The sequence below is a fragment of the Amblyomma maculatum genome, chromosome 3 (assembly GCF_055883805.1).
Source record: "Amblyomma maculatum isolate TAMU_Amacu chromosome 3, ASM5588380v1, whole genome shotgun sequence".
Classification (NCBI taxonomy): domain Eukaryota; kingdom Metazoa; phylum Arthropoda; class Arachnida; order Ixodida; family Ixodidae; genus Amblyomma; species Amblyomma maculatum.
This window is the reverse complement of record NC_139346.1, coordinates 150,290,917-150,312,839: the sequence shown is the minus strand read 5'-3', so window position 1 is coordinate 150,312,839 and position 21,923 is coordinate 150,290,917. Positions and strand designations below refer to the sequence as shown.

Genomic DNA, 21,923 nt, shown 5'->3' with positions numbered 1-21,923 from the left:
TTTTCGAGGCGAGGTTGCCAAACTGATGCACCAGGCAAACATCTGCGAAGCAGGTGGCTGGGAACCATATGGTTAGTCCACTACTAATTTTGGGGCCGCTTAATCAAATGTCAGACCACAGTGCAATAGAGGCGGATTCTCGAGCACAGATAGATGTTGATGAAGACAACACGCAGTGCAGAACCCGAAATACTGAAGTGTGACCTTTCCTCCACCGTAGGTATGCGCCACATGCACACAGACGAGAGAAGAAGAGTGGCAGTAAGCATGCGAGGTGAATAATAGTGATGATCACCCCGGGTGTGGCAAAGAGTGATTCCTTTCTCTCAATAGCAGGGTCTAGGGTTCCTCGATACCAGCGCCGCCGTACAGGGTGGTGACACCCTTTGGCATGCCCCGCGCCACCGTTTTCTCCGCGCTCGCCATGTTCGGGCAAGGTGCTTCGTGCCGTTGCTGCGGAGTGTCCGAAGCGGTGGGGCTGTGCGCTGGGTGCTGGGCGATTGTACTGTGTTCAGTCGCCAAAACTAGCATGCCAGGCTGTTGTGTTCCACTGTATGCTGGCTCAGCAAAAAAAAAAAAAAAAAGGAAAAAGAAAAAGGAGCCAGATGTTTTCGTTTTCTACGGAATAAGAGACGGAGAAATGTATGGGAGGCGAAAGTGAAACGTGAAGACTGGACGGCGAATGGCAACGCGAAGATCTGCAAAGTAAGCCACAATACCTGTGCTGCTTTTATATATTCATAAAATTTCTTTTCAGCGAATAGGTGCATTTCGATTGTGTAAAAAGGTCTAGCGCAGACGCAGATCACTAGAAAGATTACACACACACACACAAGCGCTTCCGTATGTGCGCGTGTCGTCTTTATTGCGGTCTGTATCTGTTTATACGAAAGCGTTTTATAAGATATTTTGTACTCGTCCAACGCAGTTACCCACTTCTGTTTGGAATCACATTATCTCACGCAGCTTCACCCATCTGCTTGTAAGCACGAGCTTTGTGCGGTTTTTGGATTCCCAATCTAGCATTGTGCGCAACAGATTTTGGTCTGCCTTCAACGTTGAAGCAGGTCGAAGCATCGCATTGCCTGGCATCGGGAGTAGCGCGCTGTGTTATTTAAGTGTAAATTTTGAATTTTCTGTTACGTGAGAGCTCATAAGATAAATATATGGACAATTGCGTCTGCTATGTTGTAGTCACTCGGGAAAATTTAGTGTAAATTTCAGTGAGTGACACTCGATTTTAGTACCATTCGCGTAGTGTTACACAATAATATCTGTTGTTGAGGATCTGCCTTTCTATGTTCATAGCCGCACCAAGAACATGTGGACAAGGTCGAGCCTGGTATTTGCATTTGCCAAAGGTATGCACCATTTCGCCCTTTCGATCGGTCCCTTTTGCACTTGATCTTGAAAGCTGGTGGCAACCGCCGAGGCTTCAGATTCACACAGATTACATTCCCTCTCTCCTTCTCGGAAAATAATGCAATGGAGAGCGATGGATGGCATGTCACCTCGCGACAGAGTAGGAACTAAAACGCAGTTTGTAACAATTATTTTGGTTGTAAAAAAGATTTTAAAAAATCCCCGTGAGTCGACCGCACTGGAATTTGGCAAGTGGGCTTATCGCTAGTACAACATTTCACGAAAAATATATAACAGGTCCTCTGAAGCTGTCTTTTTTAATTATACACAGGAGCAGTTTTTCGCGAGATTTTTGAGATTCGCAATAATATAAAAAGTTGGCTTCTCATGAAACTTAAGTCATTTTAAATATATGATTGGCAGTTCGACAAGTCGCAAAGAAACTGCTCTCGTGAGCTGGAAGGTGTAGCGGCGTGATGTTGTGAAAGCGGTCGTGAGGAAGCAAGGTGCTTGCGCAGCACAAAATTTCATCACAAATGCAGCTTTTCCTTCCCTGTATAATTAAATACACATCGCGAGGCTATGTGCAAGTACTTGTCCCCGCAAGTACTCGTCTGAGGTTAAGCCAAATTTAGGTGAAGCTAAATTTGACCGCCTGACACCCGAATTAGTGCTGTCGCTTGTTTGGCATCTATTGAAAAATTGTGCGAATGTACATGTAAATATCGCATTGCTTCCATAATGTTTTTATTATTTCATTCATTTGTGTGCGCACTACAAAAGACGCAAAATGACCGTTTCGTCGCCTATCTAATTTCAGCGCCGGTTCGAGGGCAAACAAAGCGTATGGACGGTGGCTCCTTAAGTCAACGGCTGTCCCGACATTGTTTGATTGCGTGTAAAGCTTATCGGAGCAAAACGACATCTGCTATTTGAAGAGCCCAGTAAAATCCGTTAAATGCCTTATCGAACAAACCGATCCGATTCTAGTGGTTGATTGCGCGGAACACCCAAAGCTGATAAACAGACTATTAGAGCGGTTTGGGACGATGCGCTTGCGCATTTACTTTAATTGGCTAAGTCAGCCAGAAAAAAAATGATGGGTACGGCAGCAAACTGTAGCTGGCGCCAACTTTGATTAAAAGATGTAGGCGTGCATCCAAAATCAGCTTCAAAGTCTTCATGAGGATTGTTTTGGAATAAAATGCCGTGTGCATCAGCGTGTGACACGTGTCAAAGGTTGATTTACGCATCGTTTTTTGCTGTGTCTTTTCTACGGTTTACGATGGGCCATTGCGATACAAATAATTTTTTATATACGGCTGACTGAAACGTAGACATAATTTTTGATCAATAGCAATAGACGCAGCTGAATGTTATGCACCTCAAAACTTCATTCATGTTCGGCAGTACAAAATGCATTGCTTTATAAAACAGCCAGTCGTCAAAATAACCGCATTTGAACATCCGAGACGGCGAAAGAGTAAATGCCTACCATCCGCAATTTTATCATTTCCTTTTAGAACTATACGCATGCTAGCAAGCAGTAGTTGCTTTCACATTTTTTTTTTCGAGCAAAAAAGCGCTCAAGATTGCGAGCATGTGTGTAAAAACGTTACACAGCTGAGTCTGCTAGTGCAAGCGCGTGCTGAACAAAAAATCGGGCAGACGCTCCGTAGCCCGCCGTATCTGGGTTTGCCCCAACATGGCATCGTTGAAGGCGGTGTCTCCACCCTGTACGGCGGCGCGCTGTATCGAGGCACCCTACTAGGTCCTCTGAGCAACGTCATCTGGTGACAAATAGCAGAAACATTGCTAAAACGCATTAGAGCACATTTAAAGATTGCCATTCCCGTCGTTATTGTAGTGCAATGGTCTTTTCCACACTGTCGGAAAGAGTTTTATTTTTGGCCTGTATTGCAAAGAACGCCAATGAAAGATTTCCTGCACCGCATGGTATACGATACTTATGCGTAGAAAGTGAGGATGGGGTACCATTTGATTTAATTATGCTTATAGGCCTCCACTGTATATGGTGCTCAAGAACGGCTGGTTACCACTGTGATAAAGACGCACGGCCTGCCTGAATTTATTTGCGAAAACGTGTGGACAGGTGTTTGGCCATTCAGAAAGCGGCAGCAGGACCTCCCGAGTGGCTCTTGAGATTAGAGCCTTTGTTGTGTATGAGTGAATTTTAGTGTGGTGGGGCCAGTTCCATGCTGCCTGATCACGACGTCTGATATGTAAATAGCGTTTTTTGTGATTTTTGTTGGTTTTGTTTTGGTGAAATGCGATGTGTGAAAGCCAGGCAATAAAAAAAAAGCTATTGTGGCGCAATGAATTAACACTTGTTTTCTACACGCTGAAATGTCTGTTTGAATCCACTGAGTTAAATTTTTTTGCTATACTTTCTTCTTCTTTTTTTTTACAATTCACAACATTCAAAAATAATTACTAACATATTTCTTGGGGTGGGTTTCTCTTTAGTTTGCATAATGTGATGTTGTTGTTTTTTAAATCCTTAATGACCGCAAAACCAGCCGCAAAGAGAGTCAGGAGGTGACAGTATGTACCGCTTACACTACGCAATTAGTTCACCGTAATCATTCCCTGCCTTCAGTGAGTGTCTGTTACCTTTAGGTTGCGTTCAGAGACAGCTCTCAGCAGCAGTCGACGTCTTTACATGACTGTTTTTATCAACTGTATCGTCATTGTCATCGCTACTACCATCATTACTATTATCACTAACTGCAGCGTAATTATATTCAATGCTATCATTATCACTAATTCATCGTCATTGTCATCACTACTGCCATCTTCACGCTAGACAAGGAGAAGAGCGAAGTAATGGTTGTAATTAATTAGCTTTACTCGTCAAGCAGCCCTGCTCTAAAGTTGAATGTCGTGCGTCGGGGAAAATGGTTGCTTCTAACCTGCATTCCCGCTGCAGATCGATAGCTGCGTAAAAGTGAACGTTAAAATTCGCCATTTGGTATTCGCCGCGAGGAAATGTGGTTTCTATAACCTACATCCAAATTGCGAATTTTAACTATTTGCATCACGTCCTGTAGATGAAGTCTCAGTAGAAATGCATCAAAAGTATGAATCGTTCCTCCGCGTCTACTGTGCAAAATGCCGCCCGCTTCGCGTAGGTCATCCAAAACGATGACGATTGCTTCCGCCGCCCGCTGTTAAGATACTACAATAAGGTACCGGGCATCGCACACCATGCATATTGCATTTCATTCGGTAAATCCAGCAATATGCGGTACCCGCTCCACTTCGATCGTGCAGCCTATATTCACGTGACGCTCTGAACCGCGCCATATATCGATACCGGTATGAAGTTAGCCAAGAGAAACAGCGCGTGGGCTTATTACTAACATTATTGGGCAGTGTAATCCGAGTGAGATGCTACTATTTATAGGACTGTCACGTGAAACGCATTGTCCAATTCCAAGCACACATACACCCAATAGAGCCAAAATTTAATCCACTCAGTTGAAACCAGAAACGGAACACTACATATATTTCTGGCTTAAAGGATATCCACACACCATTACTAATCAGCTCGGATTGTATGTTCATGCGTCAACGCGACTCCCCCAGAACCCAGGCACGAGCTCTTGAATTCGGAAACAAGGTGTCGTTGTTGGTTCGAGTGGCCTCATCTAGAGAAGTGTAGATAGGCGATTAAAAGTTTTGAAATTTGAGCTGGTTTTTGAAGCGTTCAATGTGCTCAGTCCAAGCCCCTCAGTATCTTCCCCGCTAAGGGCGGTGGACCGCATGTTCTGCTGACGCTCATAATGCCACGGAAAGTACGCTAACAGCTCCCTTGGAGAATCACATCCCTACAGCATGTGCCTTGGCAGAAGTCTATTTGGCAACTACTTTTCAAACTGGATAATCAACGCCGTATAGGTATAACGTGCTGAAGCCTTCTCTCTGTAAAGTAGAAGCATTCTGTGAACACTGTCGCCCGAGTGCCGATTCTCGCCCTTCCTGCTGTCCCGCTTATATACGGTAGCTAGGCGGGCGAGTCGGGGATACATTTTCCAAAAACAATAACAGCTCGAACAACGAGAATGAAAGATATGGTTTTTTTTTTTTTTTTTTACCTTTCGCCCCGTTATCCGCGCTGTTATTTTTTGAAAAATATCTGATTGGTGCATTCGAAAGTGATGAGTTGCTCATCTAGTAGTCTCCATAAAGACGAGACCGTGGCGTTAGCTTTTATTGATCTTTTTTCAGCACGGTCCAGTTGCCGGTCGGCAGGTTATCCAAGGTACATGGGCTATCTTCCGCTGCTGTACAGCTGGCGATCCACCGTATGACTGGCCAGATGCGTGGTCCACAGAGCGTCTCGTGAGCAGCATGCAGGCACACAAAGCAGGCAAATCTTCACAGAGTAAACCTAGAATAAAGCGTGTGCCGAGTGCATTGCGAGAGAAGGAAACCTGAGCTGCGGAGGAGAGCATTCTTACTTTCTGGGTCAAGGGACTTATTACATGCACGTGCAGTCGTCCTCCGTTCAGTCTGTGGTTCCGGTTAAGAGTGGGCAAGACAAAATAATTGCCCAGCGCACACCGCTGGCTGGCACAATGGGCTTGATCTGAACTTAATAATAAAGCAATTTACTGATGCCGCTCGTAGATCTTTGCATTGTTGCCCGCCATGAGTGTCGATGTACAGTCTTTGTCAATAATATACGGCCCAAGGTGTTCGCTTCTAAACCTTGTAATAAGGCTCCTGTAAGCAATACTGGAATATAATAGACAAGCTAGAGAAGAGTTCGGACGAGATTTGTCATCTACGAAGTTTCGAACGCTGGAGATGTGCAACGAGCCCAGATACGGTGCTTAGAATTAAAACCCGTGGGCCGTATATACTTTTGACAAATACTGTACATGGCGGGCAACAATAACTACATATATGCAGTGAGCAACCAGGGTGATTTTGATGTAATTTTGGGGCGACGTTTAGTTTACTTTGCGGGAAATAGTTTGTATATTTCCTGCATTTTTCTTTTCTTTGGAAATGGCTAATGCTATTGAGAACACGATCTGTTTTTTCACAACTTAAATTATTGCACGTTCAGTAAATTATTGCACGTTCAGTAAATTATTGCACGTTCAGTTAGCAAAAATAAATCAACCTTCTTTGAAGCGCAGAATATGTTCCGCACCCGCCAAACTAATCAAAATAATAACATTCAACAGACGCACTCAAATCTCAGTCAGATTGTTGATACATTTATTTTATTTGCTTGCTCTATGCGTTTGCAGCCATATTATCGCAAATAACAAAGGATACAGGAACGGAATGCGTTGAAGTATAACATAAAAACATGCAACGAAGTTAAATGTCCGAAATATGGCTAGTAAAAGAAAGTCCAATGCTCCGTCCTATCCAGCTCTGTAAATATTCAAACGGCTCACCAAAACATAGTGCGACACCTACAAAGCTTTTGGTCATCGTGCTTGGGCAGACACATTGTCTGGTTCTTGAATGAGTCCAACCTCTGGATCGCCGTGACCCGCGTCGTCCGCCAGGAGTTGGCAGCTCTACCCGGTATGGCGAAACCACTCACCTCGAAGAAGGCCTCCGGTGAGGTCACAAGCGTCAGGCGGAACAGAAGCTCCTCATCTTCGTCACTGGTGGCATTACGTGGCTTAGAAAAGGCCGCATTTTCCACGCGCATCAGTTCCCACCAGTTGCACTTGCCGGGGAAAGTGGATCGCGCCACCTTGTTAATGTGGGCCACCACGGCAAGCGAGAGCTGGTGGACGGCTGCGGGTTGCTGCCTAGACACTACGTATTCGTTTGCACACGGACAAAACTCGTCAGGGACAAAAGCGTCGGCGCATGTGCGTTCGGGTGGAATCCTGCCGAATAGGCTCAAACCACGCCTCGTTACCACGGGCTTAAAGCGCGGCAGTTCAGCCAGACTAAGAAGAGTTGCGTGCAGGTCGTATGAAGTTATGAGGCGCTGCTGGTTCACCTCCAGATTGACAACGGCTTCGGGGTGCCGGCGGAGAAAGTTCTGAGGGAGCGCTAGGAAACAGGCCGGCATGCCGTCTTCTTGGCGACCCACCTCGGTCATTCGGCTCAGGCCGTAGCGCAGACCATGGTCGGCGAACACGAGTATTGCGGTGTCGTTGAAGGCACCGTAAGCATTCAAGCTCCGCAACATGGCCTCCAGTGGCTGGTCCAGGTAACCAGCTGTATTTAAGTCGTCATGTGTAAAGCAGGTAAACCATAGTAAGGCGAAAATCTTCTGCTCTCTGAAGGATAGAAGCTGCGTGATGTACCTGGAAATGTGGCAAGTTGAAAAAGATATTTTTTATTCTCAGATCTCTGGACTCTATAACAGCATAAAGCGTATGACTACAAAAGCTCCGCAAAACTCAGAATGGAGTAGATCACTTGCAGAGTTTATATGAAATTTGTTATGATCAAAACAAAAGTCTTGCTCATCAGCGCACCCTTCAACCGTTCAACCGTAGCGCAAGGTAGGGATAAATGGTAAACTTTTGAGTCCTCCATGATATTTTCGGCCCACCGAACCAGAGTTTTGTTTGGTTTAAACGGTTGATGTCGCAAAGCATTTCGGGCTATGATGAACACAGTTGTCGAGGGATCTGGATACTTTCTACCCCATGGGTTTCTTTACGTGTACTGGCCTCGCATACTAGCGAACAGAGCTTGTGCCTCGTGTTCGGGTGTTCCTCATCCGAGTTCTACAATCAATAATCCACCATGCTGGGTACTCGCATAGCGAGCATGGGGACGAGGGCTAACTTCATTTTCACTCCAGCAAGGCGCATATATGTCATAAGACAGATGAGTTCAAGGTGTCACAAGTCTAGGTACTTACAGATATAGTATTGCCGTAGTTTAGGTCAAGATTGGGCTCATGCTACACAGGGCAAATAATCGGCCTGCGAATCATCTCACATATTTTCCGACATCAGCTTCACCGTATAAGTCTAAAAACATTTTCCACAACAAAGCAACCTTAATAAAAAGGCGAGACGCTAAAAATTTTCACGAGTACTCTTGACAGTCTTACACAAACATTGACGTGTTTTTGAACTGAGTAAGCGAATACGTTTGTTAAAAGGCGCTGTTAAGAAGGTCTGTTTTCGGCAAGGGGGAGTATGGGGAACGGGAGGTCACATTTTAAGGTCAATGCCTGCCTCACGTGAGCAGTTTTAAGAGATGGCAGCGCAGGTCATGCTCAAGCGTCCTCGCTTGGAATTGTCCAAGCCGCGAAGTTTCTGAAATGGCCAGAAGGTACTTCATTCGGATGTAATCGCAACTGGGCAAGTATCGAAATATGTGTAGCATCATATGGTGGGCGTTCATGCTGCATTTTCTGCGTGCGTCTGTCCACGTGTTCATGGTCACATTTTTTACGTGTGTTTGGCGTTGCTCTGTCTATTGTCAGGCCTAGCCGCGGGAAGGTCATGATGCCTTTTCTAAAAACCGCTTGGCAACCACATTCAAGGTTAGTGAGTAACCTTTAAAGGCCGCATGCATAAGAACCGGTGCCCCGCAGCGAAGCCCAGATGGCAGGGGCTTGGGATTAACAGGAGTCAGCGCCGCGAGGGCACACCGGCTTTCTTGCGTGGCCGCGCTGGCACGCGCGATCAGGTGTCACTAGGGATCTGTCAGGTTGACGCGGGGTCACTCGGTGCGGGCCTGACCTATGTCGAGGCGGAGTAGTCAGCATTTATAATCTTGGTCGCCAACGCGTGTGCGGCCTCTTTGCCCAGACTGTCGGCATATCTAGGTACCGAGTCCACCCTCACCTCCACGTCACGGTCTCGAGAGGCTAAGTAGCAACATGGTTTGATGGTGCTCAATATTGGGCTGATCTCAGAAGCATTTGCAAGGCGTTTGAGGGATTCGCGGTTGTTGATGTTTATGAACAATGACCACAATTTTGGTCATGGATATGACCTGGTGTCACTACAACATACACAACAAGGGAAGGAAATTTATTGCCGCGTTCGTAAAAATGGATTCATCACCATCAGGCGGTATATACCCACTGAAGGGTGCATGCCTCTGCCGTGCTCTTCCAATTAACCCAGACGGATGCTAGCTGCATCCACTTGACCCCTGCGAATTTAACCTCATCCTCTTAACTTTCTGCCGCCCTCTGCTACGCTTTTCTTCCCCTTGATTTCAATTTGTTACCCTAATCGACCATCGGTTATCCTCTCTTCGCACCAAATGCCCATTTCTTTTTGATTTCAAGTAAAACGTCATTCCCTCGAGTTGTTTATCTGCCCACATTGCAAGCTTCATACCTTAAGCTTCATGTTACAACTAGCAATTTTCGTTCCATAGCCCTTTTCGTTGCCAATGTGAGTAGAAATGTTTTCGTTAGCCTCAATCATCCCAAAATCCGTTAGTTGAAATTATTCCGGAAGTATTCATAAAAAGCGTCCATTGTCCATTTTCTACTAGTGTATTTCGTGGAAGTCCAAAGAAAGTAGCGGGATGCGCGCAAATCAATACCATTATCATTGACATGAGGGCTGCCATGTGCCTCCGCGTTAAAATCTCTAACTGCACTGTCTAGTTGTGCAGAAGCATTGTGAAGTAGAAGACAGTATGATGCATACAGACTGACCTAATAACAGCGCAGGTTGGTGTCTTCCAGTTCAGAAGCACTGCAGTAGGGTAGTAGTCCGCAGGTGCTTTCCTGAACCCGGTGACGACTGGGTACACGAACATGCCTACTGTCGGTTCTTCTTCAAGGAACAGTATCAGGTATTGCTTCTTCTTGTACACGGACATCAGGTGAGCCAGCCCGTCGAAGTAGCTGCTGCATGATGGGGGAAACAAGCGCAACTAGGACCGTTTAGACGCGACGCTAATTTCAATGAAACAATTTGCTTAGTCCTCCGTGGAATCATTCATTTATATCAACTCTTTTAATGAAATCACTGGATTGTAGATTCCATTTCTTTCACTTCCGCTGCCCTTCTCTTAAGGCGATGCCCAAGTGTCCTCCGAAAAGTGCGACAGATAATGCGCCTTTCTTATAGAGCAATCTACTATATTTTTATGTTTTATAATAATATGATCACATGTAATACATGAAGAAATGTGTAAGCACATTGTATCAATGTTGAGGCAAACACCTGTTGCAACGGTGATGTCAATAGCCGATTCGGACATCATCACAAACTCGCTAAATGTACGCGAGATGTAACGCTCTAATAGCATGGCCACTGCCGTTCTCGCTTATGCCACTATGGTCTTGCAGTGGTTCGGGCGCTCGACTACTGTGCCCGAGGATGCGATATCGAATCCTGGCCGCAGCGGTCGCTTTACGATGAAGGCTAAAACCAAGGCATTCGTGTACTGTGCGATATCAGTTTGGTTCAAAGCAAAAGGAAGACAGTACATGTCACACTTGTTCTGTGGTCATCTGAACCACACTTTAAGGGAAGGGCAAAGGTGGCAGTGAAGATGGAATGAAAGAAAACGGCGCTAGTGAATGACTACGCAGTAATTTCAATCACCTGGGGATCTTTAACATGCACAAACATCTCACAGGACAGGGACAAATCTTTTCACGGGCAGTTGTCCGCACTGTGCGGAGAAGTCTTCGGACATCTACCACATGGTGTGGGCTTGCCCATCCAACCCAGCTATTCCTCCTCACCCCAATCCACTCGGAAGGACTGGGAGGCGACCCTGCTCGGCTGCTATGACCTGCAGGCCCAAAAGGCCTTGGTCGAGCGCGCCCGGGCAGCGGCCGACGCCACTGGGGTCCCGTACTAGGGACCCCACCTAGTATCTGTAAGAGCTGATAGTCAAAGATCCGGCCATGCATACATCCACCCTTTTAAATCAATAAACGTTTGTCACCACCACCACCACCACCACCATTGAAATGCAGCCGCTGGCGTTCGGGCTCGAACCCGGGCACTCCATTCCGGTAGTCTGGTGTCTTCACAATTTCGCCACTACGGCGGGACCATTTTCAAAGCGAAAGCTTTACTAGTTTTGCTGTCGTTGTGGCTGTAGGAAGAAAGAAAAGAAAATGCATGGGCCTGCTACTGGCTCTGTAGCTGAGCTACCTCCACTGCCTTGTGCGGACAGAAGAGAAAATAAAAAAAAAATTACCGACGATTACGTTACTTCCTAATGCGAAATTTGAGCGCAGCAAATAAGCTGTTTCACCTTTTCGATAGATTGAGGCAAAGAAATCGAGCAACACATGTATGCGCTATCACAGAACTTTTTTTTTTTATTTTTCACACGTATTCATTTAACAAAGACTCCACTAACAGTTCTTCACAGTCATGAAGGAAGCTTTGTGGTTGGAAAAATAGACTGATATATGTTCGACTTGGTACACCAATGCTTGATTCTCAAAGACGAGATCTATACAAGTGCCTCGCGAGGTTGTCACAGCCGTGGGACGCGTTACGAGCGAGAGGAACGGGATACGAAGAGGCGTCCGTGTGCTGTGCGATGTCAGCGCACGTTAAAGATCCCCAGGTGGTCGAAATTACTCCGTAGCCCTCCACTACGACTCCTCTTTCTCTCTTTCCACTTTCACTCTCACCTTCCTCTCTTCCCTTACGGCTTGATTGCGGTGTCCACAGAAAACAAGTGAGACAGTTACCGCGCCTTTCCCTTCCTATTAAAAATAAATCAGTTTTTCTACGCGGTCATGCCCCGCCGGGGTGGTACAGTGGTAAGACGCCCGACTACTGTGCCGGAATACCCGGGTTCGAACCCGACCTCGGCGGCTACGTTTCGATGGAGGCGAAACGAAGAGGCGTCCGTGTGCTGTGCGATGTCAGCGCACGTAAAGATCCCCAAGTGGTCGAAATTACTCCGTAGCCCTCCACTACGGCTCCTCTTTCTCTCTTTACACTTTAACTCCCACCTTCCTCCCTTCCCTTACGGCGCGGTTCAGGTGTCCACAAACTCGTGTGACAGATACTGCGCCTTTCCCTTCCTGTGAACCAAATATTATTATCTACGCAGTCACGTTGTCTTGACTCGCTAGCGGCGGCAGCGGCATCAGACAGTCGCTGCTAGCGCTTCCTCCGGCGACCCCCCCCCCCCCCCCCAACCCCCTTCCTTTCCTTGTGTTATCCGGCTGCTCCGCGCTTCCTGCGAGGCTTCGGTTGCCAAGCACCGGCTCGAACTGGGGGGATGAAAGTGTGGAGGCGCTGGTTACGAGGCCGACGCCGACGCCGACGCGAAACCCAGGAACGAGCGCCAAAGAGCTGCGCTCTAAAATAAAAAGAAGAGGGAGAGAAAGACGCCCGCCGCAACAACAGCCGTCGTCCACCACCGAAGTAGTGGTGGGTGCAATGACGGCCTACAACAGATAAAAATCAGTGGCAGGCCAGACCCCGCCGCAAGCGGCGGTGACCTACCTGTCCCAGCCCCATCAGGGCCAAGATCAGCCACCCTTCAAGCTTTACTAGCCTAGTCAGCGACAAAGTCATCGGTGGGCCAGGTTTGACGAAGCAGAGGAGAGATAGGTGTCGCCGTGCGACTCAGGTGTAAGGAGAAAATGTGACAGATGCGGTGCCTTTCTTTCCTATAAACCAATATAGTGTCCTTGGGACAGCAGTGAACCTTCAAGAAGACAAAATGATGAGTATACTACGGCGTCTGAGTTCCCCAATAACACCGTCTTTTTTACCTGCAAAAAAAAAAGAGTAGTGTGACCTCCAGCTCACATGGGCCTCGAAGGCAATGAAACGGCCGACGCCGCCGCCCGCGCGCTCACTCTCCGGGCAACGCCTTCAGACCCTTATGATACGGATCTCGAACCAAATCCGGCTCTCACTTTTCGAGAAATTACTGAATTATTTCAATTCGGCCATGCAATTTATCCTAAGCTTTGTTAGGGTCTTACAAAGGTGGAGGAACGCACAATCCTCCGCCTTTACACCAAAACGCTGCTGTACCTGGCAGTTTTAAAACACTTTGATCTCGCTTTTACAGGAAAGTGCCCGCACTGTGCGGAAAAGTCTTCGGACATTTTCCACATGATATGAGCATGTCAGTCAACCCCGAACCTCATCCCCAAACCCAACCCCACCCGGGAGGACTGGGAGGCAGCCCTGCTCGGCTGCTCCGATCTGGCAAGCCAGAAGGCCCTGGTCCACCGAGCCCGAGCCGCAGCAGTCGCCAATGGGCTCCGGTGATGAGGAGCCCACCTAATGTTTGCGTGAGGTTGCCCCGGCTACCTCAAGCTTCCTCCGAATGAAGTTTTTACACACACACACACCTTGACCAGACGCCGTGTAGATGTCACAATTAGGTGGTGTTCACCTAAAAGTATTACTGCGCCTTACTTTCCCGAGAAAAACCTCCCTTTCCTTAAGGCGGCAAGGGAGAGAGCCTTTCTCTCTCTCTTTCTTACCACGGTGCATCAGAATTATTTGCAATGCTTTAGCTACGAACACGTGATTTGACCGCCAGCTTCAATATGAGAGCGGCTGAGGAACGAACGAGAAACCGGCAAATGTAAGTAGCAAGAACAAACGCTCTTAATAAATTTCCCCGCCGCGTTAGCGTAGTGTGTAAGACGACCGACTACTGTACCGGAGTACCCGTTTCGATGCCGACCGTCGGCGGCTGCATTTCAATGGAGGCGAAAATAAGAGGCGTCTGTGTGCACTTGTGCGTAAACATAAACATTCCCAGGTGGTCCATAGCTCTCCACTATAGCACCTCTGATCCTTTCTGCCTTCACATGCGCCTTCCTCTCTTCTTTGAGAGCGCGGTTCAGGTGTCCATAGAACAATCGTGACAGATAAAGTGTCTTCATTTCCTATAAACCAATTTATTTAAAGTAATAATATGAAAAATTGCGGATTGAAAAGGTGCTGTTGCAGGGATTACTGTGTATTCTACACGGCTTTTTTCATATCACTAGGCTCAGGCAATGCTTAAAAACCCCACACTTCTTTGACATGCTTTCCCAATCGTGGGTTACCATGATAGCGACATTTATCGACCGAATGAGCTGCATACGGTTTGCATAAAACATCGAAAAACCAAAAAGCGAGAGCTGTTTGTTCGCGGTTACACCTAAATATCGAATGATGCTTTTGGTCTGGCGAGACACAGTTTTGTAGGCGTAAACTCTTAACTGTAATAGATTATCCTTCAGTTTAACCCATTTTGATGGGTACAAAGACAAAGTTATTATCAGCAGTCGCAGCAATGAAGTGTTCATCCCATTTTCGTGTGGCATCCCGGCAAATGGCGATGGAGGAAGCATCGAGCATGAGCAGTGCCTAAAATAACTCATCCCACTAAACCTATTTAATGTAGCCCAGTCAGCAGTTAGACTCAGCAATTCGGACGGCCCAGGCTTAGCTACGAAAACGTCCCGCATGTATGTCACTCTGCTAATAAATTGTTCACGCGTAGAGCGAACATTTTCATCGGTGTGAGTAGCCTGCATTCTTGGTCTCCAAGGGATGTTCATTCATTGCTAGCATAGAAAATAAAAGCGCACCAATGAAGGCCATGCAAACATAAAGCACATGGTCGCCATGGTGCATCGTGGCGAGCCATGCATAGCTGGTACTATGCGTAACGGAAAGAAGCCTTTAGGCGGCGCAACCAAGAAAAGCATATGGGATTTCTTTTCTTTCTAATGTAACTTGTGCTGTTGGCATGAATTAGTACTGTAATTATATTATAGTAAAAATCATATTGTCTAGATATAAAGCAGACGAAAAACAATCCGTTGCATATAGGATCCTAACACAGGTCCTCCGACTTTGGCGTCCAAATAATTCGTAAGAACACAAGGAGTGAAACTCGGAAGTCCTTTTTGGCTCCTGCCCCGCAAATGGTGACATTTTCTGAATACAGCCAATATATGAATATCATCTGAGGCCTCTGACCTAAATGGTTTATGGTTGTTCATCTGCAACTTCCATTACCATCACGTTCGGTCTTCTGTAAATTTTGATATTTGAAAATATTGCGTAACAGAAATTATACACTGACACGGTACCTGTTTCCAACGGATTCCCTCACGGCTTCTCCCGACAGGCCGGTCATAAACGGCATCAAGTTGGGGAACGTATTGATTCCGACCTTGGTGTATCCACGGAACTCGAAGGCGTTAAGCTTCTCAATCAGGAAGCGCCTCATCCTGGGTAGCTGGCGAATGGTGTTGAGTCTTGAGGTGCCGTCCAGGCCGACAATGAGCACATTCAGACGCTCAGCGCTCGCGCTTGTTTTGCCAGTGTTCTGCTTTTTCCTCTTTGGTATCAGGAAGTATTGAGAAAACAAGATATGGCCGGCGAAGGACATCTTGTTGCACCACAAGAAGATGTACTCGGCCTCGGTTAAAGGGTTGCCGAATACGACGCGTTGCGGTATTCCCAGAACGCTCGTGTTGTCGGGAATGGGAGCGCTTTCGTTCCTGAACATTTCGGCGTAAGAACACTCAACGTCTTCGGGCTTCAACTTGTACCTGCTTGCCAGGAGAGCTTCGTCGAGCAGGGGCACGTTGTAATTGCCGAAATAGACGAGCATGTTCTCCGTGCGGCAATAGGAGTCGTTCCCGGAGTTATTTCGGTAGAAGGGAAGTACCATCCAGTGGAGGGAGTCGTAGCTCGGGAAGCGGCATCCGGGCGTCTCAAAGATGAATCCCGTGTTGTGGTGCGGTGCATTATCTTTTAAAAAAACGATGAACCAGATGGTAAAAGTAGGTACTAGGACGCAGGCTAAGCACAGTCTGATCTGCGGCCGAAGGACTCGTATCATGGTCAACACAGTACTTCCGTTCCTGTTCTTTCTGTCTCCTACTGGAAAGCGTCCGGGGGGAGGACAGGGCAATGACACGGCATTGAACGTGCGCCATCAAGAACGTTCTTAGATATGAGAGATTTAGAAAACTGCGCGGTGTAGAGTGGCCACAATGATTGCCTATATGACGTCAGCAAGTCCCAAAACGACTGCAGCGCCCCTCCACCTCCGCTGCGTGGACACCTGAACCGCGACTAAGGGAAGGGAGAAAGGTGGGAATAATAGTCAAGATGGAAAGTTTAAATGTTTATAACCATCTTCTTTCAGCAACGCAACGGGAAAAAACTGCGTTTGCATTTTTTGAACACACTTTTGTGCGCATGAAAAGCCACCGCGTTTGCAGACGTATATCGAGTGGGCAGGCAGCATACGACACGCCTGAGCCGTGTCCGCAACTAACGTTGTCTGCAACCTCCTTGCTTCAGACGCGTCAGAAGACGCGATGCCTTTCATATGCGCAAAAAATGGTGTTTAAAAATGCAAACGCAGTTTTATTTTCCATTGCGTTGCTGAAAGAAGAGGTCAAGTAGCATTTAAACTTTCCGCCTTACCCATCCACCGAAGGGGGACGGGGCGCTGCGATCGTCTTGGGATTGCCTGACGTCATATAGGTGATTGGGCTCTCTCGTCAGTGCAGTTTTCCCAACTGTCTCTAATAGCCATCAAGCACGAAGTCTGGTCGCGTGCATGCGAATTGGTGAACGTTATCGCGTGCTGCGATAGATGGGGCATTGTCCAGGTGTGAATATTTGAATGTGTTTGTGCGGTGTTCATTCGTCGTTTGCCGGGAGGTGCGTTACCCCGAGCTGAGATCGGCTCGCGAGAGAGACTCCACGTACAAGGAAATTACGAATTGGCATAAAACCAACAGACTGAAATATCCAGAACCCCCCCCCCCCCCTACCCTCAGCAAATCACAACAAACACTACTCAGAAAACTTCAAATATGGTCTTTAATCCACATAAATAAGCACAATGGTATCCAGGCGAATACAACCCCTCATGTTCCCTCTGCGGTGCTCAGATGGCAGATCTAGAGAACATCATGTTTAAATATGATATCCTGCACCAGCCGAAGGGCCTGTAGATTACCAATTCGGAACAGTGGGAAGCCGCATTGCTCAGCTCTAATCGAGGCCGGCAACATGCCATCACGGCCTGGGCCGAGGAGGTCGTCGAGCGCCATCGAGCGACGGCCACCACCGGGCTTGAGCAGAAGCGTCCTCTCACTAAGAAACAATATTCCAATTTCTCCCCAATAAAGTTTCCTCCTCCTTCTCCTGTGCTCGCGGGTTTGGCACCCGCAATAGGTTTGGGGTTCGAACCCGACCTCGGCGGCTGCGTTTCGATGGAGGCGAAACGAAGAGGCGTCCGTGTGCTGTGCGATCTCAGCGCACGTTAAAGATCCCCAAGTGATCGAAATTACTCCGTAGCCCTCCACTACGGCTACTCTTTCTCTCTTTCCACTTTCATTCCCACCCTCCTCCCTTCCCTTACGGCGCGGTTGCGGTGTCCACAGAAAACAAGTGAGACAGTTACCGCGCCTCTCCCTTCCTATAAATAAATCAGTTAAATCAGTTTGGCACCAGTGAGACGCAAATGTTCCTCTTTGCGGAAAGCCTCTTTGCAGGCACAGGCGATTAGTGGCACAAAATGACAGGCTGAGGTTAGGTCAAGTCGGTTCTTGAAACGCCATCGGAACAAGGGCTCGCATCTTCTGGTTAGGGTGTTGTACAATACTCTGCACTAGGCACTAAAATCGCAGAGGGTTCATCTGTCCGCCTCGTTCGGCATAGCCTGCCAGCCAAGTGGATTATGTCCGTTAAAAATTAAACAAATAAGAAAAATTTCACGGGATACGTTTTGTCATACGGGGTTCCATGGCTTGAAACAATTCAGGCTATGATTGACGCTATGGTGGAAGACTCTATAATAATACAGCCACCTTTGATTTTCAACGTGCCCGCGCAGAACATGGGCGGTTTTCATCGAAGCTCAGCCGCCTTTGCATGAAGGGCATGCTTTATCGCCCGTCGTAGGCGGCCAAACTATGTGTTGGTCATTCGAGTTCAAAAAATTGCAGGCTAATGTTTATTACATGACCCCGCTCCAAGGATATACCCGTTCTGTTTAGTGTTTGGTCCATGCAGTCGTGGAGAATAGCAGATAAAACATCGTCGCGGAATAAAGCCTTATGGAACTCCGTATGCGGTAACTCGCCTTAGCAGTCTTACACACGCTGAGGAGGTTGCTCTACGGAGGATCCGGGTCGGCGTAGCCCTCACACTTGGTGTACCTCGAACATGGCCTCTATACCGATAGTTATATCCACGTCCAGGGTGTCCTGTCTTTACCTCAAAAAATAATGAAGCAGATATTTATCACTTTATGTCGGTTTGTCCGGCACTAAAGCCGACGAGAATTCGACACCTGCCAGCTGCAGGCCTTTCGCCCAACTACCGTCTTCTTACATTGCTTAGACGCAGGAGCCTCATCATCGTTCCCCCTTAGACTTTCTTAGAACAGCCAACCTTTTTCTTTTATTTAATGCCCCTTTTTATTTTACTATTAAATATTTCTATATGCCCTGAGGCAGCAAACAACGTAAATAAAAAGCTCCTAAATTACTTCGGCATATATTCACCACTTATTAGGACCGTCAGGAGCTGAAGGTAACGAGAATTCGGCACCTGGTAACTGTGCGTCCGTCTGCGAACAAGCCATACTCGTTTTGCTTAGAAACAGCTGACACATCGTCGTAAAATCCTCGATTTTACGGGATCGGCCTACCTTTATTTACAATTTTGCTTCCCTTCCTCCCCCTATTTTTTTCATCAACTCTCGTTATGCCTTGAGGCAATAAACGACGCTGTAAAAATCTTTACGTACATTTTACGCTACTTTAAGTCCGTAGTTGTCATTTCACAGCAGTTTCAGCGCGCCAGTAAACCAAATGGAGCTAATGAAAAAAAATCGCGCTGCATCGCTTGGACAGCGCAACAAAATGACCACTAAACTATACGTCTAATTAGACGCGTAACTAACCGCAAGTCGGGGATGAGAAAAGCCGACCTTCCAAGACACGTACAAGCCTTGGTCATCAGCAGGATCACCTATACTGTCCCGTATTTACACCTAGCTAACTGCAAGAAGGTTAATATTGATGGGATCAAGCATAAAACAGCCTTTGTCCTCCCAATAAGCGCATCTGCAGACAGGCTAATGAAGCTGAGGGTGCAAATACCTTAGCAGAAATGGTAAAGGCCCCAAATCTCCCAATACGAAAGACTGGACGGGGCGAAGCATACTTCTAATACAAGGCATTATATTCCTGAGTCCGTAAATGGAGCACCGCCACATCGCTGACATGGCATGTGCGGCGCATGACGTTTTTTTTTTTTTTTCGGGATGTCTTCCTGCGCTGTCATGATGATATTCGCACAGATAATCTTTGCTTGTTGTCTGTTTCAGTGAGTGGCGCGTTTCTTTCTGCGCTGGACTCTTTCGGTAGTTGCCACTTAGGCATTTGAGGCATCCACAGTGGTGACAGAAATTGAAGACGCTGCACTGCAATACTTGTTGCTGCTGTCACCTCTTCCACTGGAAGCACTGTGCTGTGCTCAGCTTCGCTGCGTACACGGGTAGGTGTGGGCTCGTTCTTTCCCAACGAACTGGCGACGTTCCAGCTGGGACTTTACGTCTAGCACACTGACATTGGCAGTAGTGAGGCCTTTTTCTCCTGGAATCACCTCCATATTCAACCTCCTGCCCTTTCCGGATGCGGTGACGTTTACGCGAGTGTTGAAACGCGGTGCGGTGGACAAAAATGTCCTCGTCAATGTCAGTGCGGTTGATGAAGTCATAGCCGCCTATCACGTTAAACCACTTCACTGTTCTACTCATGCAACCTCGGGAAACAAAGGCTTCCTTCGCGTGTTGCATCGCTTCCTGTTGGTGTTGCATGCGGTTAGCCTCACCTTCAGGATGTTTGTACACGGGTGGGCTAAGGATGCTACGGCACGTGCGAAGCTGCGCGTTTGCCGTTTTGGATGGATAGAGCCATGCATGGACGGACTGCATGCTGAGGTGCTGCTGATGGCCCGGTGACAGCAAGAACCCAGCCACGGTGTCATGCAAGGCGGCCGCCCGGTGGACAAGGATGGAGAGGCTGTCAATGTCCAATGTGGACATAATCGATGCGTGGATGGCATCGTAAAGCCCGTCGACGATGTACTGTTCGGCTGCGAATGCGGGCCACTCGATATTACAGGCCTGAAGAAGACGGACCTTATCATAAATGTAAAGGGCGACGTATTCATCTGGAGCCTGGCGCCACGATCTCATTGTCGTGAGTTTGACGTCGTGCGCACTGGTCAGGGGTGTGAACGCGTCAAGGAGGGCAGAGGTCCAGGCCGACCAAGTGGTGTAGCGGCGGCCTTCATACCGGTGCCAGGCTCGGGCGGCACCACGGAGATGGTCTTCCGCGACGGCGAGCGTGATGGAAGGAGACCAGGCGGAACGCCGGGCAGCAGCGTCGACAAGTTTAACCCACACTTCGGCATCGTCAGAAAAGGCGACGTCTGCTAAGCAGGAGGAAGCCTGGAATTGACATCATAACGAGGTGAAAGAGGAATCGAATTGCCCAGGAAACAGAGGAACAACGCACCGAACGACCGGCTAAACGCCGTGAATATGCCGCCTTTCCTGTAAACCAATTATCATTGGTTTACAGGAAAGGGAAGGAGCAATATCTGTCACACTTTCCCCGTTAAGTGTGTTTGGGCGGTACTCCATCGCTCCTGTCGCGTAGCGTTCCTTGGCGCGCGTTGTGTGCGACTTCAGATGGCAGTAACGCTAGACAAGAACACATCTCATGGAATCTCGTGGAATATGACAGACCTCGCGCACTAATATCACGTACTGGATTGCGTTTCATGAGCCTAGAAAGGCTTTTTCGCCTTAAAATGCATGCTATCAGAACAGCATACCACCCCTATGGTGAACTAGAACCCCCCCCCACCCCAATTATCCTTTCTAGGCTGATGGAAAAAAAATCCCATGCGCGAGAGTTGTGCACGAGATCTGTACAAGAGATCTATCATATTCCGCGAGATTCGAGACATGAGGTCTTGTCTAGCGTTTCTACAATCGCGCACTTGAACGCGTGCCAAGGAACGCCATGTGACAGAGGCGATGGTGTAGCATACAAACTCGCACTTGCTGAAGGAGACGTGACAGATACTGCACCTTTCCTTTCCTGTGAACCAATTGTAATTGTATATAGCACTGCAATGAACGCCGATAAGAGGCAACGCCGATAAGAGGCAAACGATGAGAGGTAAATGATAGGGGAGGAAAGGTAGGCTTTCGCCATTCTCGTCTGAAGAGACAACTAAGAGACCCTCTAATTTTTGAAATGTTCTTATATATGTTGCAGCCATAATCAACTGCTTAGATGTATAGCATTTTTGTAATGGGTCCGAAACAAAGCAGTGGCTAAGGATCCTGATGCTTCCATCAATATAAACTTTGTACATAATTTTTGTGTAATAAACCTGACGCCCAATAAGACCAGACTTAGCTGAGTAGCCAATAACCGTATAATACATCTCTGAATCGACAATGTTGACAGAACAACGAAATATTGGCACTGCAATCACCCTGTATTGGAGAGAGACCTATACTCTTGGACAACAATTTCTGGCTATACAGCCAAGGCAACGGGGTGGAGC

At 47.5% G+C, this 21,923-nt stretch overlaps 2 protein-coding genes across 2 annotated transcripts; both read right to left on the bottom strand.

The window, feature by feature from the left end:
* Positions 1–5,609: 5,609 nt before the first annotated feature.
* Positions 5,610–16,149, bottom strand: LOC146196440 (uncharacterized). The gene is made up of 4 exons (XM_084597015.1): positions 15,392–16,149; positions 10,007–10,201; positions 6,823–7,673; positions 5,610–5,776 (listed from the first exon to the last, which is right to left on the bottom strand). The coding sequence occupies exons 1-4, from the start codon at positions 16,147–16,149 to the stop codon at positions 5,610–5,612; spliced, it is 1,971 nt and encodes a 656-aa protein (XP_084453141.1).
* Positions 16,150–17,178: 1,029 nt separating this feature from the next.
* On the bottom strand, positions 17,179–20,914 carry LOC146196439 (uncharacterized). Its single transcript, XM_084596359.1, has one exon. The coding sequence runs from the start codon at positions 20,533–20,535 to the stop codon at positions 19,780–19,782; it is 756 nt and encodes a 251-aa protein (XP_084452485.1). The 5' UTR covers positions 20,536–20,914; the 3' UTR covers positions 17,179–19,779.
* Between the last annotated feature and the right edge of the window lie 1,009 nt (positions 20,915–21,923).